Source organism: Bos indicus x Bos taurus, chromosome 23 (assembly GCF_003369695.1).
Source record: "Bos indicus x Bos taurus breed Angus x Brahman F1 hybrid chromosome 23, Bos_hybrid_MaternalHap_v2.0, whole genome shotgun sequence".
NCBI lineage: Eukaryota > Metazoa > Chordata > Mammalia > Artiodactyla > Bovidae > Bos > Bos indicus x Bos taurus.
The window spans coordinates 40409272-40431636 of record NC_040098.1 but is presented as its reverse complement, the minus strand read 5'-3'; the positions used below and the strand labels follow the sequence as shown (position 1 = coordinate 40431636).

At 43.3% G+C, this 22365-nt stretch overlaps 1 protein-coding gene across 9 annotated transcripts in view; it reads left to right on the top strand.

Annotated features, from left to right (window-relative positions):
* The first annotated feature begins 23 nt into the window (after positions 1–23).
* KDM1B (lysine demethylase 1B) overlaps positions 24–22365 on the top strand; it is a 43761-nt gene continuing 21419 nt past the window's right edge. For 2 of the 9 annotated variants that reach the window (XM_027524325.1, XM_027524320.1), the window contains exons 1-10: positions 226–273; positions 609–652; positions 4517–4616; positions 5513–5640; positions 6657–6746; positions 7297–7408; positions 8720–8836; positions 14781–14819; positions 17356–17560; positions 20218–20402. In XM_027524325.1, the coding sequence (XP_027380126.1) occupies positions 4530–4616; positions 5513–5640; positions 6657–6746; positions 7297–7408; positions 8720–8836; positions 14781–14819; positions 17356–17560; positions 20218–20402 (963 nt within the window). In that variant the 5' untranslated portion in view covers positions 226–273; positions 609–652; positions 4517–4529. Of the gene's footprint in view, positions 274–608; positions 653–858; positions 882–4516; positions 4617–5512; positions 5641–6656; positions 6747–7296; positions 7409–8719; positions 8837–14780; positions 14820–17355; positions 17561–20217; positions 20403–22365 lie in introns of those variants that run through there. The other 7 variants (XM_027524323.1, XM_027524319.1, XM_027524322.1 and 4 more) reach the window with 7 other exon arrangements.

The window sequence follows — 22365 nt, the reverse complement described above, 5'->3', positions numbered from 1 at the left end:
GCGCCCTGGCTTTGCGCAGCGGCGGAAATGGCCAGGGCGGGGCGAGCCGCGCGGCAGAGGCGAAGGCGGGGACCCGACTCCTCCCCGGTCCTGCCGGCTCCTCCCACCACGGGTCACGTCGTGACAGGGGCGGAAGCGGCGGCGGCGGCGGCGGCGGCCGAGTTGAGGCTGCGGCTCGCGGCGCGGATCCTGCCGTCCTGTGCGCGAGGTGCGCGGCTCCGGAGAGGCGCCCGCAGCCCGGGGCGGCGCGCTCGGTCTCGCCTGCGCTCCGAGGTTGGGGGGCGGGGGGGACGCGCGGCTCCGGGGGCGGGCGTGGGGGCGGCGGCGGATTTCTGGTGACAGCTCTGCACAAAGCAGCCTGGCCGGGGTGCAAGCTCTCCTGCCCCTGAGCCGCGCTCCTCGCCCGGGTGCGAGGTGGACTGGTCCCTTGGGGCTCTACCTCCGTCCCGGGGTTGGAAAGGGGCGAGGGGTGCGGGGGAGGGTCCCAGCCCGAGGAATGGGCGGGAGGGGTGGATTCCTGGCCTGGGGTGTTGGAGCGACCGGCTTCCCGGATTCCTCGCGGTGTTGCTGGTTAATCCACCTCCCCACAATGTTTGCTTTCTGTACAGGGGTGCCGTCTCCCCGCGCCTCCTTGCACGCCTCCAGCGCAAAGGTGAGCCTGGGGAGGCTGCGGCTTCTCCGACTTCGGAGGAGTCGAGAGAGCTTTTCGGAAAGCGAGGCGGCTGCCGCTGGCACAGGGAGCCTTTGGGGGCTCCCTCCTGGGGGCTGACAGAGCCCTGTCACCAGGGAAATGCTGCTGCGAGGAAGGGGGCACCCACCGTCCGGGGGCTGGAACTCTGTCGCTTGCCTCCCAGCTTTGAGAGCGTGGCGGCGAGAAGCCGGTACGGCCTCGCAGGTGCTGTTAGCTGGACTGCAGAGCAGGGACCACGCGTTAAGACGCGATCGGCATTGCCAGGTTGCTGGGGTGATTCCTCCGGGACCCGGGACCCCGAGGGGGCGGCCCGATTTCGGTAGCTGTTAGTCAACAGCCCAGCAGCTGGCAGGTGAAAGAGGAAGGAAGAGACAGGCCCAGCTGTAGCGAAATGGGGGTTCTGTGACCTGGAACCTAGCCAGATGGAGGCCAGGCCTTCCCTCCGGAGAGCGTGCAAGCGTTTGGAGGATCGGTCACTCCACTTGTGCACACACAGCTCAAGGCTTTTACACTTTGATTGGTTGGTGGTTTTTGTTTTTTTTTTTTTAAACCGACTTTAGTGGAAGAAAGGTGAGTGGGAGGGAAGGTTTTCTTCAGGACGTATGGGAGAAAATGACCATCAATAATTAATTATCCTCCGTGCAGAGAAAGCCGTCAACAAAGCATTCGGGCAATTGCACTGGATCCATATGTCTGAAAGTTGATTCTTGTGGATGCAGTTTTAAGTGGCCCGAAGGGGAATTTTTGCCCCTGTTGTCTCTGGAGAAGTTTCTAGTAGTTTGTCCAGTTTGGAGAAATTATGTTAATGCCGCTATACATTTTTATTTCAACCTGGAGTTCTTTAATTCATATTTTTATGGATTCTGTGTGGGTTTTTTTTTTTCTTCAGTTTTTTGAATAAGTTACTTCTGAAAAAATCTTGGAACTTACTAAACGAGAAATCTAGACATTGATATATTCACACATATTTAGGTACCCCCCACAACCATTTTTTCCTTTCTTTTGTCATATTAAGAAAAAACCAAAGCTACGAATTTAAAATTAGGAAGAACTATGCTTATAAGGTCATACTGAACCTGAAACAAATTGATTATATTTAAAGTTAGGTGTGTTTATTAATTTGAAGAACCAGGTGGGAAAGCACTTCCAGTATACTAATTTGTTTTACGAACACTTGGTCAGTATTTCTAAGATTATATTTAAAAGCATAAGTAACTGTAGTCCTTCCAATTTAAAATTTTTTCCTCCATTTGAGGCCCCAAGAACCCAGCAACAGTGAAAACAAAGAAATTACAGTGTCAAAAAAGAATGAAGGTACATAACTGTTAATTGTATAATTAAAGGTGAAAATGTACTACTCTGAAAATCTTCAATCATACTTATCCCAGACCACACAGATTTCTTAACGGCTTTCATAGCTAATGTTTTCATTTCCTCTTAACCATTTCTTGGATTACATCATTCTTTTGCAATCAAAAATATGTTTTTCAGTATACAGTTGAGTTAAAATGTTTGATGAAATTTCCAGAAATTATGCTTTCTTTTGAGAGTGCTTGCATTCCCAGGTAACATGGCCAAATGTTGCTTAAACTGCTTTTATTTGCATTTCTAAACTGCACATTAGGCTCAAATATTTTTGCTGCAATACTTAACATATACAGTGTACATGTTTACATATGCTTTATTCGTGGTTCATTTTATGAATAATGTAGGTTATAAGTTTTATGTAAAGAGATTGTAAATTATTTTGAAAATGTGAGCCAAAAGCCCTTCTTAGGGTATAAGAATTAAGGTAGACAGTAGTACTTTTTAAAACCACCTAGTGCTTTATCCCTGAGAAGGCAATGGCACCCACTCCAGTACTCTTGCCTGGAAAATCCAATGGGCGGAGGAGCCTGGTAGGCTGCAGTCCATGGAGTCGCTAAGAGTCGGACACAACTGAGCGACTTCACTTTCACTTTTCACTTTTCACTTTCACGCATTAGAGAAGGAAATGGCAACCCACTCCAGTGTTCTTGCCTGGAGAATCCCAGGGACGGGGGAGCCTGGTGCTCTGCCGTCTATGGGGTCGCACAGAGTCGGACACGACTGAAGCGACTTAGTAGCAGCAGCAGCAGCAGTGCTTTATCCAGCTACATAATGAGTCCTGTAGGACTAATGGCAATTTTTTAAATGGCTAAGAGCTGTAATGCATTTCAGAATATGTATACAGTATATTTGTTCCTATATTAACATGATTTTGAGAAAGTGAAGACTGAGTCAAAGAAAAACCATCCATAACGTTGGTGTCAAGATTTCTCAAAGTTGATGTAGATGGCAGATTGAAAGTTTTTACATGTGATGTTCATAAATCCATAACTTACAAATGTTAATGTAAATAGTGAAAGTGAAGTCGCTCAGTCGTGTCCAACTCTTTGCGACCCCATGGACTGTAGCCTACCAGGCTCCTCCGTCCATGGGATTCTCCAGGCAAGAGTACTGGAGTGGGTTGCCATTTCCTTCTCCAGGGGATCTTTGCGATCCAGGGATTGAACCCGGGTCTCCCTCATTGCAGGCAGACACTTTAACCTCTCAGCCACCAGGGAAGCCCAGGTGTAAATAGTAAGATCACAGTTTATAGTGAAGTAATAGGATTACAAGCCCTTCAAAGCTTTTCCCTAAGGTTAAGATCATATATGTGGGATTTGTATCTTAACAACACTTCTCCACTTTCAATTCCTTATCTGTAGTATGTCCTATTTATTTCTCATGCTGTTGTGAGTATGTGTGTGAAGTAAATATGGATCAGGGAAGGAGATGTCTGATAACTGTAGGATCCATATACTAGCGAGTACTTAGTTATGCTAAGCATTTTTCATTTCTTATTTAAGTTAATTGAAAAAAATGGTAGTATGACAAGTCAATCATTCATGGATTTATGCATCATTTTTTTTGCATAGACTTTTGATTCTTAATGTTTTAACTGTGCTGTGATTAAACTAGTTTGAGAACTCAGTTTGTCCAGTGACTGTCTAATCCAGATTCCTATATTCAGTAGTGACCAGATAGTGTGCCTGAGATTTATTTGTTGGGTTTTACTGAGAAGGAATGAATGCTTTTTCTTTTTAAAGTATGGTGGTGGGTGGTGGTATCGTCGCTAAGTCGTGTCCAGCTCTTGCCACCCCATGGACTGTAGCCTGTCTATAGGGTCCTCTTTCCATGGGACTTTCCAGGCAAGAATACTGGAGTGGGTTGCCATTTCCTTTTCCAGGGGATCTTCCCAACCCAGGAATCAAACCAAGGTCTCTTGCATTGCAGGCAGATTCTTTACCAACTGAGCTACGAGGGAAGCCTGTATACTTTTTAAAGTAAAATAGATCAAAATTTGGGAACTAAGACATAGTGAGAAAGAGAGGAACATAAACAAAAATATTTTTACTCATTGAATTTTATAAACAGTAGTGTCTTGTTTATAGATCATTCATTTCTATATATGTAAAATGTATATACTACTAATGGGTAACATTTATTGAGTACTTATACTAGGCCTGGTGCTTTCAATTAATTATTTTACTTAATCCTCACACCATTACTAGGGTACACACTGCTCCTGCTGCTGCGTCGCTTCAGTCGTGTCCGACTCTGTGTGAGAACACTGAGGCTTAGTCTTAGCTTAAATAACTTGAAAGCAGTGGTTTTACATTCAGGCCATCTAACTGTAGGGCATGTACTCTTACCACCAAAACTACTTAATAACTTGACTCCGGAGTGTTGAAAGTATTAGCAGATGCTCTTATTTAATGTTTTCTGGTTTGTTTTCTGTTTTGTTTTGTGTTTTTTTGACAGATTTTCTGATACAATGGCGACCTCACGGGGGAGAACGAAGAAAAAAGCATCTTTTGATCATTCTCCAGATAGCCTTCCTTTGAGGAGTTCCGGTAGGCAGGTATCGCTTATTTGTTCATTCATTGACCCTGTTTTGAGCCAACAGACTTATTGTGATTGGTTCTGAAGAATTAGAGATGAAAAGAGTAGAATTCCAGCCCTCAAGGAACTTGTAGTCTAGTGGAAAAATTCATCTTGGGACTTCCAGTGTGATAAAGTGGTAGAATGTAGGGGAAAAAGCTTATCTGGCAGAGATAAAGGCATTGCTGTGAAACAGCACAGGGTGGTTCAGCTGTGTGGTTGCCTCCAGGATGTGAGCTGGGGCTAGATCATGCTTGGTTTGATGTCATTCATAGGAATTTGGACCTCAGCTTGTAATAGTTAATTGGGTGCTGTTGATAGCTTACTTGCTGCCATCTTTCTTGTAGGGCCATTTTTTTTTTTTTTTAAGGAAAATATTGAATGATGTAATTCTTTCTCTAGAATTTGTCTACAGATTTTTATTGTAGTTTTAAAATCTACAATACTGAGAGGATAGAACTTCTCTAAGCAAAGAGAACAATCTTAATTTGAAAGTGGCTTTCATTTTCTATGATACAGCCTAAAAAAATTTCTTTTTAATTTTTTATTGGTTAGACTATCTGGGTTAGATAATCAATATTGAAGTAGAGTTGAAACAGCTTTTTCCTAAAAGAAGCTAGTATGCATTTTCCGTCTCTACTCAGAGACCTGTTTTCGAAGTGCTGGTTCCAGATTTCTAGCAGATTAGTGAATTGTTTGCACAATGCAGTCTCAAGGAAATTGCTGTTACCGTCAGCCCCTACCCCACTGCCAGGATGCTGTTGATCTTCACACTTAGAACTTCTAACCTGGAAGTGATTTCAGGAGTAAACCTCCCACCACCTCCACCCTGGGCCACGCCAGTGTTGATCTTAACCTCAGCTGGTTCTTTCTCAGGCAAAGAAAAAGGCCACGGAGACGACGGATGAGGATGAAGATGGTGGGTCGGAGAAGAAGTACCGGAAATGTGAAAAAGCAGGCTGTACAGCCACATGTCCTGTGTGCTTTGCAAGTACTTCTGAAAGGTCTGTTTAGACGGCGTGTCTTGGCCTCACCTTCCTGCCAATGAGCACATTCATCCTCAAAGATAGTCTTCCTAAAGATACATAGAGATACTGCTATCCTGCAGTAGAGACATTGCTGGTACATTTTGTACACATCATGCCCCACTGCTCACTCCCCCGTTAGACTAGCCTGTATCAGCTCTGCACAGTGACCAACCCCCTGTGCTCACATTGCATCCCCCATAGTTGTACCTCTGGAGGTTGGGAATGGGGGGATAGTTTGAGGATGAGATGGGGTAAGAGGTAAGGGGGGAGTAGCGAGAACCTTGAGCTTCCTACAGAGATCAGTGTTTGCTTATTTCTCTGGGCTGCTTTTCTCCCTCTTACAGCACACCTCCGCCTCCAAAGATACACACAGGGCTCATTCAAACTACATAGCTAACTGTACTCTTGCCATTTTTGTTGGGATGATCCGAGCATGACCTTTTACTTCCAGCGGAAAAAAATCTTCAGTTAAGATTCAATGAAACGTGGAAAACAAATTCTTTCTTTTTTTTAAATCACAAAGAAGTGGTGGTGTTAGTGTTCATAGTGGCTTTATAGTTCATTCTTTTGCTACATTATTGGCTGGGTGGCAGGTTTTATTTGCCAGATTGCCCACGGGATGGTCCAATCCCAACTGGCCAGATGTTGCTACTAGAGACCACACTTCCCTCCTCCACACACATGTGGCAAGCCTGCTGCCGTCCCTTCTTTCACGTCCTAAAACCGTATCATCGCTCCATGGAGTCCTGATAAAACTAAGTCCCAGGGCCTTTTGATGAGCAGGCAGCTGGGTACCGCTGATCCCTGTGTCCTCCCCATGCATTGTTCTCTGTCAGTCAACCGTTTCATTTCTTCTCTTGTAATATCCAGTCATTAGGATTCTAAGTGAAGGTAAGGCAAGATGGGCTCATAGGAGGTGTTTGATAAATGTTAACCAAAAAAGTGAGATGTGTTTATTGGTTACCAAAGCTATCTGTTTTTGCTATTTTCAGATGTGCCAAAAATGGCTACACATCCCGATGGTATCACCTCTCCTGTGGGGAGCATTTCTGTAATGAATGCTTCGACCATTACTACAGAAGGTTTGTTCTGATGACTGTTGGAAGTGTTTGGGGTGGAAGGGATGGTGGCTTGGGCAGTGGGCGGTGGTGGGGGTCAGATAGTTAAGTCTGAGCACCCCTCTTCCTGGGTTACTGAATTATTTCACTGTTTCATCCATACCTGAGCTGACTACAGGTGTGCCAGAACTTTGATGCTGTAGTTTGCATGTGTGTATGCTTGCGTGTGCACACTCAGAGCTCAGAAAGTATCTGCCATGAGACAGTTATTCTCTGTAGTTCACAAATTCTGAAAAATTTAGGAGCTGCTTTGCTCTTCTATGCCAGTGCAAAGGGGCAGGAATGAAAAGATTTTGTGGGGGATGCTGACAGCTAGAGGGTGCTGGACAGACCATCCCTTCTTGATAGTTTTAGATACTAAAAATGCAACCTGTTTTATGCGTGCTATGATAACTTACTCCTTCCCCCTTATAATATGGCTAGTTAAGTCCTTCACATAAGATTTCTATCTGCCTCCTGTTTTGAAAACCTGAATAGCTTATTGTTTGATATATTTATTTTTATTGTTTTTCAGCCATAAGGATGGATATGACAAATATACTACATGGAAAAAAATATGGACAAGCAATGGAAAAACTGAGCCTAGTCCCAAAGCTTTCATGGCAGACCAGCAGCTCCCCTACTGGGTAAAAAAGATAAAACTGTATGATTTTGTGAAGCATTTATAGCGCTTCCCTGGTAGCTCCAGGGTAAAGAATCCACCTGCCAAGCAGGAAATGGGAATTTGATCCGTGGGTCAGGAAGATCCCCTGGAGAAGGAGATGACAACCCACTCCAGTCGTTCTTGCCTGGGTGATCTCATGGACAGAGGAGCCTGGCAGGCTACAGTCCACGGGGTAGCAAAGAGTTGGACACAACTGAGCAACTAAACAGCAAACGCATTTATAGCACCAAATGCAAGAGGAATGGATGAAAATTCCAATGGGAAGTTTTCTTTAATTACATTTATTCTTTCTGTAACTATGAAAGCAAATCACTTTTTTTATTTTTGTGGAAAAATCACCTCACTTGACCTGCAGCATAAAGAAGAAACTAAAGACTCATTACCAGCTGGTGATAGCCAGTGCTAAGTCTGGTCCATATCTCACTTCTTTGTTCATGTTTTTCTGTGTTTATTTAAACACAATTTCACACTTAGTATGCAAATCCTAATTAGGTTTAGAATCATACTTTGCATGTAAGTTTTTAGTAGCTTTTAGGTTTTTTTTTTATTAATTTAACTTTATTTTTTTCTATTTAGCCATTCTTTGAAAACACACTTTAGTGATTGTATATATAATATAAATATACCATCATTCAATAAATTATTTGCTAATTTATTTAATGTTACAGGTAATTTGAGCTTTTCTCTGCATACCTTAAAATTTTTTTTAATTGAAGTGAGATTTACATAACTTTAAATTCACAAAATATTCACAAGGGAAACTCAAGAGGAAAGAACACACACACACACTTATGACTGATTCGCATTGTTGTGCTGCAGAAACCAATACATTGTAAAGCAATTACCCTCCAATTAAAGAATACATTTTAAAAAGTTTTTTTTAATTAACCCTTTTAAAATGTACAACTCAGCATTCAGTACATTCACAGTGTGGTCCAATCACCACCAATATCCAGTTCCAGAACATTTCATCATCCACAAAGGAGACCTGTGCCCACTCAGCCGTTACCTCCCATTCCTCCCTACCTCTACCCCCTGGCAACCGCTGATCTGCTTTCTTCCTTTCTGAATTTACCATTTTGGATGCTTTATATAAAGGAGTCAGGCAGTGTGTGACCTTTTACATTTGGCTTCTTTCACTTAACCTCATGCATTTGATGCTGAATGCTTGTTAATCCAGATCATGTGGAGGAGATGGCAAAGGAAGAGATGGAAGAAATGCCCACTCAAGAGGTGCTAACTCACTGACCTTGACTTCTTACTCTCCATCTAGGTTCAATGTACAAAACCTGAGTGTAGGAAATGGAGGCAGCTTACCAAGGAGATCCAGCTGACTCCCCAGATAGCAAAGACCTACCGATGTGGGATGAAACCAAATACTGCTGTTAAGGTATGCTGTCTTTGGTTTTCTGTTTAAATTAATTGATGGGTTAGTTTTCTGTTTAAATTAATTGATGGGTCAGTCGGTAGTAATGGCGTATATTTTTCCTTTATCGTATAGATCATTGTATCAGGATGGTACTGTCCCATGTATAAAGAGAACCTCCATTACAATAGCTTAACCGATTAAGCCTTTTATTTTTCTCTCATTTATAAACAGTTTAGAAGCAGGCAGTCCAGAGTTGGTATAGTGGCCCAGGGAATTCTTCTAGCTTCCAACTCTCTCACAAGATCATTACTGCACCGTCAGCCATCATTCCAAGGTCAAAGCAGAAAAGATGGGAAAGGCTGGAGTAAGCCAAGTCTCTCCTCCTTTTACTGGGAAACCAGGAGCTTTCCTGGAAGTTCCAACACTAGATTTCTATTTATAGCTCTTTGGCCAGGACGGGATCTCACAGCTACTCTGAACAACAGTGGGGACAAAGGAAGAAGATATTCCATAACTGTTGCATGTTTTATATTTTATAACTGGAGGGAAATCTTTCATAACAGCATGGAAATTAGGATCCTGTTAGGAAAGAGAAAAGGATGAATATGTTTGGGCTCAATAGACAGGAGTTTGAGCAAATGCAGAGATAGTGAAGGACAGAGAAGCCTGGCATGCTGCAGTTGATGGGGTTGCAAAGAGTTGGACGTGACTGAATGACAACAATAATATGTTTGGGCTTTTAGCAGTTTTTCTTAATTGGTATATTGTGCCTCTTTGGAGATTTGACAATTGCTTAGCGTTTAAAAATGTGCTAATTGCTTCAAAGTGTTAAAGCATTCATCTATAGAATGTGTCTTGTTTTATCAGTACATTAAAGAATATTTGGAATTGTAATCTCAGATGCAAGATGCTTTTCCTTTCTGAAAATTTTGACTTAATTCACAGAATTCACCCTCTTAAAGTATATAATTCAGTGGCTTGTAGTATTAATATATTCATAGATATGCAGTTATCACCAGCAAAATATTTTCTTAGTTCAAATTCTTCTTTAAAGATGAATGAGAAAACATTTGAAAAGCTTTATAAAGTTTATGATCAAGTTTTTCAAAGTCTGGGATTTAAATTCCAAATATTATTGAAGTAACTCATAATTATTAATATATTTGAATGATTTTGCAAAGTAAACTGGTGAGAAAAATGGTATGAATATTTAGGAGTTCTGTTTTCTATAGTTTTAAATTTTACATAAGCATTACATGAATATAATCTCAAGTTTAAAAAAGTAAATTGAACATATGTGTGCATATGTAAGTACATGCACACGTGTAATATGTAAATGAAAAATGAAAGTCCCCTTTAAACCATCTCTTTATTCCCACTCTAATAGATAACAACTCTTAATGACTCATGTATCCTACTAGAACTTTCTTTATGCTCTCGTTATGTATTTATGGTAGGCACATTTTTTTTAAAGCCCTGGAAACAAGTATCTAAACTACTTTTTAAAGGTTAAAGAAGTATAGCTCAGAGTGATCATAGCCTCTAAGCATGATATATCTTTTAAATCCCCTCTGCCCAGGAAATCCTCCCTTGAGACCCTCTAGCTCCATTCTGATTGATTACCATCTATTAGCCTCAACTTTTGAAATATTTATTTAAATGGTGTTTATTGACTCAGAGGCCCTTTGGTTTTCAGCTTGGTCTTCTGTCAAGGACAAAGTCTGGAAAGGTTTATTTGTAAAACAACATTAAAAAGAATGGTAGCAAACAACACACACTGTTTGGCGCTCACTGTTTGTTATTTAATATATCTTGAAGATGCTTCTGTCTCAGTGCATAGAGATCTCTTTCCCTGGAAAGACTGTGTAATACATAGTCCACTGAATGGATAGATCATGATGAATTCGGCGTGATCGAAGGGCATTTAGGTGACATCTAAATGTTTATTGTCAGTGACTGCGCTGTAGTGAATAGCTTGGTGCCTGTGCAAGTTTTATTTATGTATTTTTGTTTTTGGCTGGCCTGGGTCTTCCTTGCTGTGCACAGGCTTTCTGTAGTTGCGGCGAGTGGGGGCTACTCTTCATTGCAGTGCGAGGGCCTCGCGCTGCCGTGGCTTCTCTTGTTGCAGACACAGGCTTAGGCTAACGGGCTCCAGCCTGCGGGCTTAGTGGTTGTGGCTCGTGAGCTCTAGAATTCTGACTCAGTAGCCGTGGCGTCCGGGCTTAGCTGCTCTGAGACGTATGGGATCATCCCAGCTCAGGGATGGAACCTGTGTCCCCTGCATTGGCAGGCAGATTCTTATATTCTGTGCCACCAGGGAAGTCCTATCAAGCTGTTTTAATTTGAAATAATTCTTAGACCCACAAGAGGATTTATAATTTGTGTGTAAGGGATAAAGAATGAAGTTGAACACTCACCGTGTCCCCACCCCCAATTTTAGAAACAGAGCGTGACCAATGCCTCTGTAACTCCCTGGGTGCCCCTCAGTGGTTATCTTCCTCTGCCTCTCCTGCAAGAGCAAGCAGTATTTCCAATTTCGTATTTATTATTCCTCTGCTTTTTGTTTTTGAGTTGATACATATGTATGAAACCCTAAATAACATGTGAAGTTTTGCATATTTTATGTCGGTTGGAAGTTGTACCCTGTTGTTTGCGTTCTTCTGCAGCTTTCTTCTTTTCCTTAACACTGAGGTTTTTTGGTTGCCTCCATGTTGATGCCTACAGCTCTGAGTCATTAATTGTCCCTGCTGTGTAATTTTGCATTGTGTGAATCTACCATAGCGTGTCTGTTCTCTTGTTCATAGGCGTGTGAGGGTTGTTTCTAGTGTGGGGCTGTCATGTTCTTTCATGTCTCTCCTAGTGCTGTGCTGGGCTGTGCTCAGTCACTCAGTCGTATCCAACTCTTTGTGACCCCATGGACGGTAGCCCACCAGGCTCCTCTGTCCATGGAATTTTCCATCAAGAATATTGGAGTGGGTTGCCATTTCCTGTTCCAGTTTTCCTAGTGCACACGTGCAGAGTTTCTCTGGAATATATTCCAAGGGCTAGATTTCCCAGACCATATGGTATGCCAGTCTTCAGTTTATTTAGGTAACTTTTTAAATTGAAATATACAAACAGAAAGTGCACAAGTCAAAATGCCATAGCTCAGTGAATTTTCAGAGTCCACATTTAGCCAGGTCCCAGTAAAGAAAGCTGAGTGCCAAAGGATTGATACTTTTGAACTGTGGTGTTGGAGAAGACTCTTGAGAGTTCCTTGGACAGCAAGGAAATCAAACCAGTCAATCTGAGAAGAATCAATCCTGAATATTCATTGCAAGGACTGATGCTTCCAATACTTTGGCCACCTGATGTGAAGAACTGACTCACTGGAAAAGACCCTGATGCTGGGAAAGATTGAAGGCAGGAGGAGAAGGGGATGACAGAGGATGAGATGGTTGGATGGCATCACCAACTCGATGGACATGAGTTTGAGCAAGCTCCAGGAGTTGGTGATGGACAGGGAAGCCTGGCGTGCTGCAGTCCATGGGGTCACAAAGAGTCGGATACAACTGAGCAACTGAACTGAATTGAACAGTTAAGAAATTGACCAGCCTCGAAGAAGCACCCTTGCACCACCTTTCACTCAGAGAGTCCATCCCTTTCCCCTGCCCAGAGTAACTACTTACTTCCTCTTCTCCCCCATCCAAATACTAACCAGGCCGACCCTGCTTAGCTTCTGAGATCAGAGAGGACAGGCGCTTTCAGGGTGGTATGGCTATAGGTCCCTACTTACCCTTCCAACTTACAGCACTGTGGATGTTGCTTCCTTTCGAACTTTATGTAAATGGCATAATACAGTATGCATGCTTTTGGGTGTGGCTTCTTTCAACTCACCGTTATGTTTGGAAGGTGCATCATACTGTAATTAATGTGTGTTGCAGTTTCCTCTCATTGCTGTGCCATTGTTTGACTGTAGTACAGTTTGTTTCTGCCTTCTACTCTTGATGGACTTCTGGCTTGTGCTTAGCTTTTCTCTCTTACAAACTATGCTTCTTCAGGAATTTTCTAATCCTTTTCTTGGTGCACGTGGACGAGCGTCTCTCTAGAAAATACAGGCATGCCTTGTTCTATTGCACTTCGCTTTTTTGCCCTTTACAGATATGCATTTTTACAAATTGAAGCTTTGTGACAACTCTGCATTGTCAGATGATGGTTAGCATTTTTAGCAATAAAGTATTTTTATTTTATGTATTTATTTATTTTTGGCGGTGCTGAATCCTCATTTTGGCACAAGGACTCTGGGGCACTTGGACTCTGTAGTTTTAGCACACTGGCTTAGTTGCCCCAAGGCATGTGGGATCTTCCCTGACCAGTGATCAAACCCCCGTCCCCTGCACTGGCAGGCGGATTCTTAACCACTGGACCATCATGGCAGTCCCTGAGGTATTTTTTAATTAAAGTATGTGCAGGTTTCTTTTTTTAAGCTATTGCACACTTAATAGACTATCAGTTCAGTTCAGTCGCTCAGTCGTGTCCGACTCTTTGCGACCCCATGAATCGCAGCACGCCAGGCCTCCCTGTCCATCACCAACTCCCGGAGTTCACTCAGACTCACGTCCATCCAGTCAGTGATGCCATCCAGCCATCTCATCCTCTGTCGTCCCCTTCTCCTCCTGCCCCCAATCCCTCCCAGCATCAGAGTCTTTTCCAATGAGTCAACTCTTTGCATGAGGTGGCCAAAGTACTGGAGTTTCAGCTTCAGCATCATTCCCTCCAAAGAAATCCCAGGGCTGATCTCCTTCAGAATGGACTGGTTGGATCTCCTTGCAGTCCAAGGGACTCTCAAGAGTCTTCTCCAACACCACAGTTCAAAAACATCAATTCTTCGGTGCTCAGCCGTCTTCACAGTCCAACTCTCACATCCATACATGACCACAGGAAAAACCATAGCCTTGACTAGACGGACCTTTGTTGGCAAAGTAATGTCTCTGCTTTTGAATATGCTATCTAGGTTGGTCATAACTTTCCTTCCAAGGAGTAAGCGTCTTTTCAGTGTAAACATAACTTTTATATGCACTGGGAAACCAAAAAATTCTTTTGAGTCACTTTTATTGTGACGCTTGCTTTATTGCAATGGTTGGTCTCAAACTGAGCCCACAATGTCTCTGAGATGTCTATATAGCAAGACTAGAACTGTTGGGCATAATGCAGTCATATCTGCAGGGCTTGATTCCAGGACCCTGCAGGTATCAAAATCTGAAGATGCTGAAGTCCTTTGTATAACATGGCATCGTATTGCATATAACCTACACACATCCTCTCATATACTTTAGTTCATCTTTAGGTTACTTTTAATACTTCATATAATGTAAATTCTATATAAATAGTTGCTGGTGCATGGAAAAATCAGATTTTACTTTTTGGAACTTTCTGCAATGTTTTTGGGTATTTTTTAATCCAAGACTGACTGAATTTGTGGATGTGGAACCGATCGCAGTATGTACATCTTCAGTTATACAAGATAATGCCAAATTATCACACATTTAAAGGTTTCATATTTTGTCAGATTCTTCTCCAGAATTATTACACATTGTTGTAGGTTGCCACCGAGGACATTGTTGCAAGAGGAGCTGTCTTCCTCGCACCCTCACTCATGTGGGTGTTTTATCACACTTTCTCTTTTCCAGTCTAATTGATGAAAAGAGATATCTTATTAAAGGTAAACTGACACTTAGGACTGTATTTTAGGGACTTCCCAGGAGGTCCAGTGGTTAAGACTTCACCTTCAGTGCAGGGGGTATACATTCGAGCGCTGGTCAGGGATCTAACATCCCACATGCCTTGGGGCCAAAAAACCCAGAAGCAATAGGATAACACATTCAATAAAGACTTTAAAAATGGTCCACATCAAGGCTCTTTAAAAAAAAAAAAAGACTGTATTTTATAATTAAACCTGATTAATATTTTTTGTCTTGTTTTGCAGCCTGAGACCTCAGACCATTGTTCCCTCCCAGAGGATCTAGTGAGTATTTCTGCATGTTTCAGATTAGCCAGCGTTACACTTTCAGCGATAAGTACGATAAGTGAAACACAGTAACAGTGTTATGAGTGTCTTTATTTGGTTGCTGATCAAAGGCTTTTTAATCTCCCGTGATAACTATGTGATGAAAATGCTAGCAGGAATGGTGTTGTGAGTGATCCTCACCCAACTTGAAAAAAAAAAACACACTCAAATTTTATCGCTTTATGTTTAAAGGAAATAAAAAGGCAGAAACTGACACTGTGCCTTCCTACAAGGATCAGACTTGTTATACTTGTTTTCCAAGGGGGACTTTATGACCTTCTCGCCACTTGAATCGTTCCAGGAAACGAACAAGAGGCCCATGATTTGATGGTCTTGGCCTAGATTCAGCTGTGAGAGGGTTCTCGTGTTATTCTGACCTCATTGTAACTGCTTTGTCCCGTCTCTGCCCAGATGTGGAAGGGGCAGCAGCTGGCAAAGCCTGGCCACGTGTCGCTTGTCTTAGGAAACTTTGCTCCCTGAGCTGACTGATTTTGCCACATAAGCCAGATCCTATGGCTATTTCAGAAGATGATTTTTTTTTTAATTATGGGTTTCTGAGTTATTCTGCATGACAGTGATTCAGGATTGTTAGTTTGTAGTTTTTCTAGATGTGAAACTCAGGGAATGTGATTGATGTTAAGGCAGAGGGCGAAATGACACGTGGCAGGTCTGTTCTGTTACATAAAGGGCTGCATGAGACACACATATTAAAAAGAATAAATAAATAGCTTACACACACATATACCCGCATTAAAAAAAAAATAGCTGTACCCTCAAGCATTTCTACAGTAAAGCAGTGGCCCAAATAATTTCTGGATTCAGGGTAAACGAGATGACATTATAGAAAGAAAGGAAAAAATGACTTTAAATACAGTTTAAAAAATTACTTTATGAATATCTCCCCTACTATTCAGACCATTGTGCTCTCAAGGAATCTGAACTTTAGGACAGGGGCCATGTTCTTGGGATATAAGAACCTTAAAAAGTTCCGAAGAGTTGTCCCTGGATGTTCATATGCCAGTTACTTATTTTTGTCTTCAGTTGAGAAAGAGTCTGGGGCAGGTTTATGAAATGGAACTTTCCTTCTTTTTGGTCCAGCCCAGGCTGGTCAAGGGTAGCCAAAACTAAAACAAGCCTTGAGGACAAAGATTGCAAACTGAAAAGCCATCAGGGGCCAGGCAAGTAAAATGAACGTGTGAGGGACTTGCCTGGTGGTCCAGTGATTAAGACTTTGCCTTCCAGTGCAGGAGGTGGGGTTTCGATTCCTGGTCGGGGAGCTGAGATCTCACATGCCTCATGGCCGAAAAAAACAAAAGGTGTATAACAGAAGCAATATTGTAGCAGATTTAATAAGTTAAAAAAAAAGGTCTGCATCAAAAAAAGAAAAAAAACTGGGTGAAGCAGCTGGGAATAATTTATGAGGGATGTTGGGGCTTGTAGTAAGCTGAGAAAATGCTTGCCTGAGATTTGGACTCTGAAGGGCAAATAATGCATTTTTAATTGACAAACCACAGCTTGATGGCAGGTGGCATTTGCTTGGAGACTGGAGAACTAACATCAGAGGGTTCCTGAGCCCAGGATTCTCCTCTATTAGATTCCTAGAATTCCTGGAGCATACATTCAAGATCATGTTTAGCGAAGTCTGCCTAGTATAGGATTTCGGCAGTGTTGCTTAAGAAGCAGGTAAATTTTATTTTTATCACAGCCGTCATCACCAGGCTGCTTTGATCGAACGACTCCATATGTTAACTCAAAATCTTGAATATGATCACATATTTTAAGACCAAAAATAGTTTCTTCAGTCTACATGGAGCATCTGATTTTGCTGATTGTCATGTACTTTTCCCTCTGAAAAAAATTTCTAGTAACCTCTGGCAAAAAGCAGTAATATTTGACTGCTACTTCAGAGAATTTTTTTTTTGCTGAATTTTGCAGTTTCCATTATCTTTGGATCCTAAAAGGGGGAAGGACCAGGTGATAAATGATTCCTGAACAGAAGGAAGTTCCTCGTGTCAGACTTAAACAAACCTAGGCTTCCAGGAGAGTCAGTGGAGGCACCATTAAGACTTACCTGGTGTTGGGACATCCCCGGTGGTCCAGTGGCTGAGGCTCTGTACTCCCAACGCAGGGGGCACGCTTTTGATTCCTGGTCAAGGCACTAGGGTCCCTCATGCCACAGGACGCAGCCAGAAAAAAAAAAAAAAAAAAGACTTAACTGGTGTTGGCGTTTTTTGCTGGGGGAAAGAGAGACCTTTTGCTGAGATCTGAAGGAACTTGGCCTAAGAAACCTTCTCTCCAGGTCTCCTCAGGGGTCTTGGTTTCTGAATCTGCCCGTGTAGGACTCTGGCCTAGGCCTGAGGAGTGAAGGCAAAGGAGAAGGGTTGGGGATGAATGGGGATGAGTGACATGGCAAGAACCCTCTGTCCTTGGTGGGCTCTGCAAGTCCATTTCTTGTCCGCCATCGTCCCTCTCTGTCTTGCTCTCCCCCTTGCAGAGAGTGTCAGAAGTGCCCAACCACTGGTGGTACTCCATGCTCATCTTACCTCCTTTGCTGAAAGACAGCGTGGCCGCACCCCTGCTCTCGGCCTACTACCCAGACTGTGTGGGCATGAGTCCGTCCTGCACCAGCACGCACCGCGTGACCAGCGACGCCAGCCCCGGGAAGCTGGAGCACCCCAAGGCGGTCCCCTCTGTGCTGGGTGAGAGCTGGGCCTGGCCTTCCCTGCCTTCCCTCCCCTACCTTGCCCTGGAAATGTGTGGGTGAGCAGAATGGAAAAGATGGTTTCTTTGTTTGGTTGTTTTAAATGTGTTCACTTAGTACAAAGCACCTCATTATTTCATGAATCTGGTTTTACTGTGGATCACTTGTATTATTTATATACATTTGTTCATTTTTCCCTTAATCATTGGGAAGGCCTGTAACACTTGTCTAGGAATCGTACCTACGGAGTTTAATGAGCATTTCTTCGAAAGTTGGATAGCTGCGTAATTTGATGATCGTGCCTACTCTGACACGCCGGAAGAAAGTTTTGACTCAAGCCACTCTTCTTTTTTCTCTTTGAGTCATTCTGCTTCTAATTATGCCATTGGTAATTGTAGTCAAATGACCCACTCTTGAAAAAACTTCAGGTCAAGGCAAGCAGACTGATGACTGTTTACTTTCAGGGGATTTACAAAATTCTCCATCAGAATTCTCTGTGTACAAGCGAGAATTCTAGATCGCCTCCTGCACACTGCTGCTGCTGCTGCTGCTAAGTCACTTCAGTCGTGTCCGACTCTGTGTGACCCCATAGACGGCAGCCCGCCAGACTCCCCCGTCCCTGGGATTCTCCAGGCAAGAACACTGGAGTGGATTGCCATTTCCTTCTCCAATGCAGGAAAGGGAAAAGTGAAAGTGAAGTCGCTCAGTCGTGTCCGACCCTCAGCGACCCCATGGACCGCAGCCTTCCAGGCTCCTCCGTCCATGGGATTTTCCGGGCAGGAGTACTGGAGGGGGTGCCATTCCACACTAACAGACTTCATCTTTGGTGCAAGTAGATTTTGACATTGTGGGCTTTTACTTTAACTAGTAGCACTGGACCCTCTAAAAATGTGGATGTGGTCAAAATCACAACTGAAGTGATAAATCCCAGTGTTACCGCAGGTGTAATGAAACAGGCCCTAAGACACTAATTAGTCGGTATGTACACATATGAAGGGCAGTTTGGCAGTGTGAATCAAAAACCTTATAATAGATCCTCTTTGGATGTAGGAATTTATCCTAAATTATCAAAGATTATCAAAAGTAAGTCCGAAGATGTGTGGCGTTGTTTATAGTAGTAAAATAATTGGATAAAATCAAATGCCCAGAAATAGGGGAGTAGATAATAAATAAGATAGCATTGTATGCCCATGGAAGTCATATTTAATGACATGGGACAGTGTTCTTGAAAAGCAGGTAAGAAAAACAGCCTTTTCAGTGCATTTTTTGGGCTTTTTTTCTTTCTTTCCTAGAAACAGAACGTAGGTTAGACTGAGTTTAACACCACTCAAGGATTATCAGGGGTTAGTCTTCTAATTCGGAGAAGGCAATGGCACCCCATTCCAGCACTCTTGCCTGAAGAATCCCATGGACAGAGGAGCCTGGTGGGCTGCAGTCCATTGGGTCGAAAAGAGTCGGACACGACTGAGCGACTTCCCTTTCACTTTTCACTTTTCACTTTCCTGCACTGGAGAAGGAAATGGCAACCCACTCCAGTGTTCTTGCCTGGAGAATCCCAGGATGGGGGAGCCTGGTGGGCTGCTGTCTATGGTCACAGAGTCGGTGTGATTGAAGCTACTTAGCAGCAGCAGCAGCAGCAGCAGTCTTCTAATTAAAAAAACTCCAGTAATAGTTTCTTTTAAGATATATTTCCATGGGGATTTGGCATTCGGTTGGGTTTGGAATTTCAGGTTTGCAAAATGAAGTTGTTGTTCAGTTGCTAAGTCATGTCCAACTCTTTGCAACCCTGTGGCCTGTAGCACACCAGGCTTCCCTGTCGTTCACTATCTCCTAGACCTTGCTAAATCTCATGTCCATTGAGTCAATAATGCCTTCTGACCATCTTATCCTCTGTTGCCCCCTTCTCCTGCCTTCAATCTTTCCCAGCATCAGGGTCTTTTCCAGTGAGTCGGCTCTTCATATCAGGTGGCCAATGTATTGGCGCTTCAGTTTCAGCATCAGTCCTTCCAATGAATATTCAGGGTTGATTTCCTTTAGGATTGATTGGTTGGATCTCCTTGCAGTCCAAGGGAACTCTCAAGAGTCTTCTCTAACATCACAGATTGCAAGATGAAGACATTCTGGAAATCTGTTGAGAAACAATGTGAATATGTAACACTCAAACATGATTAAGATGGCAGATTTTATAGCACATGTTTTTAACAAAAATTAAAAAAAAAATTTCTGTGCCACAGAAATTGAATTTGTGAAGAAAGAATGGGGAAATATTTTTTAATTTCCCCCTAGCAGGTCTAATTGGACAGAGGAAGTGGAGGCATTTACGTAGGACAGACCAGGAAGCTTGTCTAGGCCCTTCTTTCTGGTTTGGTTTTGTTTCTGCTCTTCAGCTTACCCTGGGTTTCCCTGGTGGCCCAGACAGTAAAGAATCTGCCTGCAATGAGGAGACCCAGGTTCGATCCCTGGGTCGGGAAGATCCCTTGGAGAACGAAATGGCAACCCACTTCAGTATTCATGCCTGGAGAATCCGATGGACCGAGGAACCTGGCGGGCGATAGTCCATGGGGTCGCAAAGAGTCGTACACCACTGAGTGACTAACGCTTACCCAGATTTGGAATTTACAGCCTGGGAGATTTACTCCTTTGCTTCTCCCTCAGTTCCAGGCATGAACCGGTACTTCCAGCCTTTCTACCAACCCAACGAGTGCGGCAAAGCCTTGTGTGTGAGGCCAGATGTGATGGAGCTGGATGAGCTGTACGAGTTCCCGGAGTATTCGAGGGACCCCACCATGTACCTGGCTCTGAGGAATCTCGTCCTCGCCCTGTGGTTCACTAACTGCAAGGTGAGTGGGGGGCAGGTTGGCCAGCAGCACGTGGACACAGACTTCTCTTAGAGGGGTGGCTTGATCTTTAGATCTGTGTGTCTCCACCACACGTTTGGGTGGGGGCTGTCCTGTGCACTGTAGGGAGTTTAGGCAGCATCCCTGGCCTGTACCCACTAGATGCCATAGCAACCACCATCCCCCCCAACCCGGTGTGATAGCCAAAAATGTCTCCAGATATTGCCAAACGGGGCAAAGTCTCACCACCTGAAAACCACTGCGTTAGACCACGTGTCACCAGAATTCTCGACTCTAGTGAGTGAGTGTACAGTGCAAAGTTGGGTCAAGGAGTTCCGATGACAATGCCGGGAGAAAAAAGAATAAAACATTAAAGATTGAATCATAAATCCCCCGGAGGACAGGAATTCTTCCTCAGTTTGTTATGCTCAAGCATCTGAAACCAGTGATTGGTGCTTTCCTGGGACTGAATGAATGTTAGGGGCTTCAAACAGCACTTACCTTGAAAGGGATGAAGGTAAATTGGGGGATGGACCGGGTGGGGGGACTATAATTTTTTTTAAGCAAAGTCTTCCCTGACCCTCATATTTTTCCAATTTATTAATTTCTTCTGCAATTATTTGAGTGACTGCTGAATGTAGAACATTTTGCCAGACTGCCAGTCTTGGTTAAAGAAAGATACTCTGGGTCTGCCCTGGTATTTCATTGAATTAGACCCCAGCCCTAGATGATTTGATTAAGTTACAGCTGTAAATGCAGTTGATATGAATTACACCCAGGTAAGTGGGCTGCGCATTTCCTCTCCAGCAGCCTTAAAGTAGGTATTAAACTAAGTAGCAAACATTTGCTGAACTAAACAAAACTGTGGTCAGAATTTTCCTGTAAATAAGCTGTGAAGGAAGATGCACTTTTCAGAAACAGCCTTGGGTTCATTTTTCTTGACATTCCTTTTTAGTTGACTTTGAAATTGGACTTACACTGTGAAAGACTCTGATTTAAAAAGTCCTCCACTTACCATTGTGGATCTATTTTAATTTGTAATAAGATCATAACATGTATCTATTTAATACTCTAGTGGGAAAACTCAAATATGGTTGCTTTTAAGGAGTCAGAAAAACAAAGAGTCAGACTAAATATTTATTTTTTAAGTCATGAATACAAACACATTTTTTAATCTTCTGCAGCAATCCAAGCCAATGTTGTACATGTTATTTCTTTCGTATTTTGAGCCTGTAGTCATCTTCCTGTGTTTGATCAGGTTCTCTTGGAGCTGGGGGTTGGGGACAAGTAGAAGAAAGGCCAGAGTGGGCACCTCCCTGCTGCGCCCCATGGCCCAAACCTGTTCTGACTTCACGACCCTGCGAGGAGGCCACCTTATTCTTGAATCTTTGAGATGAACCAACCCTTACCAAAGCTTCTGGAGTAAACAAAGTCAGGGTCTTTTTTTTTGTTTTTTTTTTTTTCCTGAAAAGTTCCTAAGTCCGTTCCTCCTACATCTTATCAGTGATGCTGCTAAGTCACTTCAGTCGTGTCCGACTCTGTGCGACCGCATAGACAGCAGCCCACCAGGCTCCCCTGTCCCTGGGATTCTCCAGGCAAGAACACTGGAGTGGGTTGCCATTTCCTTCTCCAATGTATGAAAGTGAAAAGTGAAAGTGAAGTCACTCAGTCGGGTCTGACTCTTTGCAACCCCACGGATTGCAGCCCACCAGGCTCCTCCGCCCATGGGATTTTCCAGGCAAGAGTACTGGAGTGGGGTGCCATTGCCTTCTCCTATCAGTGATGAGAACACAGCCTTTTCAGATCCCAGGGCCAGCAGCAGCCTGGGTTTCTATAACGGCCTTTGTTGTGTGATTTTTTGAGTCAGGAATATATCTGTGGTGTGCTCTGCACCCACACTCCCCATATCGGTCATTCTCTGCAAGGGGAAACATAGGTGATAAAACAGAGATTGCCATGTGCCTCT